This window comes from Chrysochloris asiatica, unplaced genomic scaffold (genome assembly GCF_000296735.1).
Source record: "Chrysochloris asiatica unplaced genomic scaffold, ChrAsi1.0 scaffold00142, whole genome shotgun sequence".
NCBI lineage: Eukaryota > Metazoa > Chordata > Mammalia > Afrosoricida > Chrysochloridae > Chrysochloris > Chrysochloris asiatica.
This window is the reverse complement of record NW_006408660.1, coordinates 6105886-6109917: the sequence shown is the minus strand read 5'-3', so window position 1 is coordinate 6109917 and position 4032 is coordinate 6105886. Positions and strand designations below refer to the sequence as shown.

General features: G+C 42.8%; 1 protein-coding gene across 1 annotated transcript in view; it reads left to right on the top strand.

The window, feature by feature from the left end:
- Positions 1-4032, top strand: part of KIAA1257 (KIAA1257 ortholog) — a 24533-nt gene that overhangs the window by 3525 nt on the left and 16976 nt on the right. Inside the window, 1 exon segment of the mRNA XM_006870515.1 lies at positions 3838-4019. Coding sequence (XP_006870577.1) covers positions 3838-4019 — 182 coding nt within the window.

Genomic DNA, 4032 nt, shown 5'->3' with positions numbered 1-4032 from the left:
ACTAATCTTGTGGTTCAAACCGACTATGTAGTCCAGTGCTTGTCCTTCAGTGCCATACCAGGACTCCATAGTGCTGACAAAATCGGTAATCCATTTCCAGAAAACTAAAACAAGACCTATATCTTACACCATACACAAAATGAAGTCAATGTGGATTAGACCTAAATGTAACGCCTACTTCTATACGTATAATGAAAAAGTAAGGGCAAGCTTAAGAACTCTGACACATGGCACAAATACACTATCAAACAGAACTGAAAACACTCAGAAGGCAAACTAGATGACTGGGACCTCCTAAAAATTACACACTATGTGCATCAAAGGATTTTACCAAAAGAGTACAAAGAGAACCCTCAGACTGGGAAAAAATGTTTGGCAGTGATAATGTCAGACAAAGGACTTTTGTTGTTGTTAAGCGCTGTTGAGTTGGTTCTGACTCATAGCAATCCTGTATAGGAGTTTGAACTGCCAATCTTGTGGTTCAAACCAGCCTTTCGGTCCAGTGCTTTATTCCGAAACACCACACCAAGACAAAGGACTACTCTCCAAAATTTATGGAACACTTCAAAACATCAACAAGAAGACAAATAATCCAGTTTTTAAAATGGGTAAAAGACACGAACACACACTTCACTAAAGACATTCAGGCAGCCAACAAACTTATGAGGAAATGCTCTTGGTCTGAAGCCATTGTTTTGGTGGTTAAGTGCCAAGGAGCGACTAGTGCATTTGAACTGCTAGTCTTATGGCTCAGACCAACCTTGCATTATCCAGCAGCACCACACCAGGACACAAACCAATACCACAATGAGTAATTATGGAGGTACTAATTATGGGTTGATTCGTTGGTGGGTTTAGTGTTGATGTATATTTTGGTTCTGTGGGTAATGTGTAGCACTGAGGATATTCGTTTAGTGTGTGAGGATTATGTAACTCAAAGAAACCGAAAACAACAAATGCTGGTGGGGGGTAGGAGTGTAAAATGGTATAACCCCTGTGGAAAATGGTAAGGTGCTTTTTCAAAGAGTGGGAAATAGAAATACTGAGTGACCCAGCATTTCCTCTACTTGTGTTATAAAGAAGTAAAAGATGTAATAGAACTAGCTATACGCACACCCATGTTCATTGTGGAGTTCTGGTGTGGTGCTGTGGGATAAAGTACTGGACCACAGAGTCAGTTTGAACCATGAGGTCGGAGTTGAAACTCATCAGTTGCTCCTTGGAAACCCTACACAGAGTTGCTTTGAGTCGGAATTGACAAGACAGCACTTAACTACAACATATTCATTGCAACACTATTAACAATAGCAAAAAGATAGAGATAACCTAAATGCCCATTGATGAAAGAATGGTAGAACAAACTGTAGTACATATACACAGTGGAATATTGCACAATGCTAAAGAATAAGGATGCATTTGCAAAACATTAATGAACACGGAGGACGTTATGCTGAGTGAAATTAGTTAATCACAAAAGGACAAATATTGCATGAGATCACTGTTGTAAAAAATAAAAAGATTTTTTTGCAAAATGATACATTCTGTGATGGCTACAGGGTGGTTAGAGGGTGAGGTCAGAAAAAATAAAGTGAAAAGAGGTAAGCACTGTTAACTGGTGGTACATGGAGGGGATTGCAATCATTGTATTGACATGAAGTGTATTTGTTTATGGGACTGATGATCTGTAAACCTTCACTCAATTCACAATAAAAGTTGAAAAAAAAAAAAAGAATAAACAAAAACAGCAAAGGAAAAAACCCATCAGTGTAGTTGTTGGACCTGAAAAGGAGAAATCTTTGAGGGCTCCTGCTAGCCAAGGAATTCACAAGGAGGTACAGGAGGGATGTGACAGAGGAGTTCCTGGCCCTAGATGGAGTTTCCTATAGGCCTAGGTGTTACTTACCTGTGTTCAAAACACTTAATCTGGAAGCAGTTCATGGACATTTTTTTTTTTAATGTTTTATTGTGAATTATGCGATAGTTTACATGGGGGAGAGCATTAGTTTTACATTCATCCTATAGTATATAATTTCATTGCTATGGTTACAGTCCCCTCCATGCATCATCAACCAACACTACAAGCCTGTCCCCTGCTTGTCAGCCCACAGCCCCTCTCCCTCTCTGTGTAAAGTCCCCAACAGCTCCATCTGTCCACATCATCGTCTCTGCCTCCATCTCAGGCATCACTGCTTCTCTGGGTAGGGTCCCACTCTCCTCTCTTCTCCCTTGATGATCCCAGGTACCTCCACTCCTAGACTGAAAATTTAGTCACTCTCCTCCTCGCTACAAAACGTCTACCTTTACATTTCCAACCCTCACAAGCAGTCGTGATAACAGTTATTCACTATTGTATCACAAGAGACCCATCAGCATTTCATTTCATCAGCCCTGCCTAGTCAGATTGGATACTACTCACTGGAGATTCTACCTTCCTTCACGCCCTCTGAATCTAGGTTCCCTCTTGAAAGCTTGTAAGCCAGTCACTTCTTGCCTTTGTAGCCCCCCATTTTGGGTAGCCAGTGTCCAAGTTGTCCATCCCTGTGTACTTTGTGAATGGAGGGGGTGGGAATGATCCTTGCTGTAAGGATTTGTTCCCTCTTTTGAGCTATTGCATCCATAGGTGTAGGTCAAGTTCATCAAATTGTATCAGATTACTCTTTTTTTTTCCTTTTCTTTCTTTTTCTGGTTGGTTGGAGACTCAGTGTCTGTTAGGACCACAGGGCAGCTGGGGGCAGGTTGGCTGGTTAAATGCTGGTCTGGTATCTGACCAAGAGCCGAGGCCACCTGAATCCAGGCACCAAAGCAGTGCAGCTGGCCCCAGCTCCACACTGGCGTGACTTACACCACGTGTTTCCACCTCCTGGAGAGTAGGGTCTGTGCTGAAGGTAGATAAGGGTAGAAGCTGGCCTCACCTCTTCTCACCAGGAGAGTATATGAAAAAAGAAGGAATCACACTTTTCCCATTACCTGTGTGAATCTGCTCTGCCAGGCCACCTTTTGTCACCAAAGCTGCTCAAAGAAGTTCAAGATGGTCGCGCATCATCTGGCCAGTTGTTCACCAGTAGTCTCCCTCTCTCATCATCCCTGCTCAACTTCTCCTCCCAGCATGCACTCAGTCCACTTCTCTAACCTTTCCTCTGAGGTTCAGGGTTCCAGGATTTTCATCTGTGACTGTTTCACTAGATCTCTCATATCTTTGTTGTAGAAGGTCTATTATTGTAGTATGTCTGCCTAGTTCACCATTTTAATACTCATATAGAATGAAATTTAGATGAAATATTCTTAGAGTACTGAAACATCTCCATAAATATTAATTAAAGTGTGAAAAGCCCTGGCCTAGTGTGTAGTTTAAGCTTCAGGGCAGGCCATGGAGGCTCCTGGAACCCTGGCTTTTGGCTGAAGCTCCATTTCACCTTCTGCCTGGAATGCCTTCTCTAACGATCTGCCAGCTTCACTCCTACAAGATTTCTGAAGTCTCCTTTGGAGGCCTTACCTTCTGCCCACAGGCAGAGTACATTCCTGACTTCTCTTGGTAGTTCAGAACCTTGCTCATGCTGCTGTCCTTACAAAAATTGCTCTGTGCTGCAATTCCTTTTCTTTGCTAGCCTGCCCGGTACTCAGGATGAGGACTCACTCATGAGTCATGTGCACAGACTTGCCCTGGTCCAGTTCCTGCTGCTGTGTGGACAAGGAGGAAGGCAGGGCTCACACATTGTGCTCAGGTACAGGGAACACTGTGGGTATGCAGCCTCTCCCAAGACGCTGTAGAGAAGGCGCTGCTTTTCCACTGAAGGTTAAAACAAGACTCATTTAATCTATATCTTTTTTGTCTCAAAGGAAAATATTCAGCTTTGATGGAACAACATAAGAAACAGCCGAAAGCAGAAAAGTCTATTCTAAAAGTTCGCCATTTCTACCACATTGAGTACTACCTTCTGCCTGATGACGAAGTGCCTCAAAAAGTGGATGTTGTGGTGTTTCCATCCGTGACCAAAGTGTTCTTTGAGTCCAGCGTAAAGGTGTGTGTGTGTG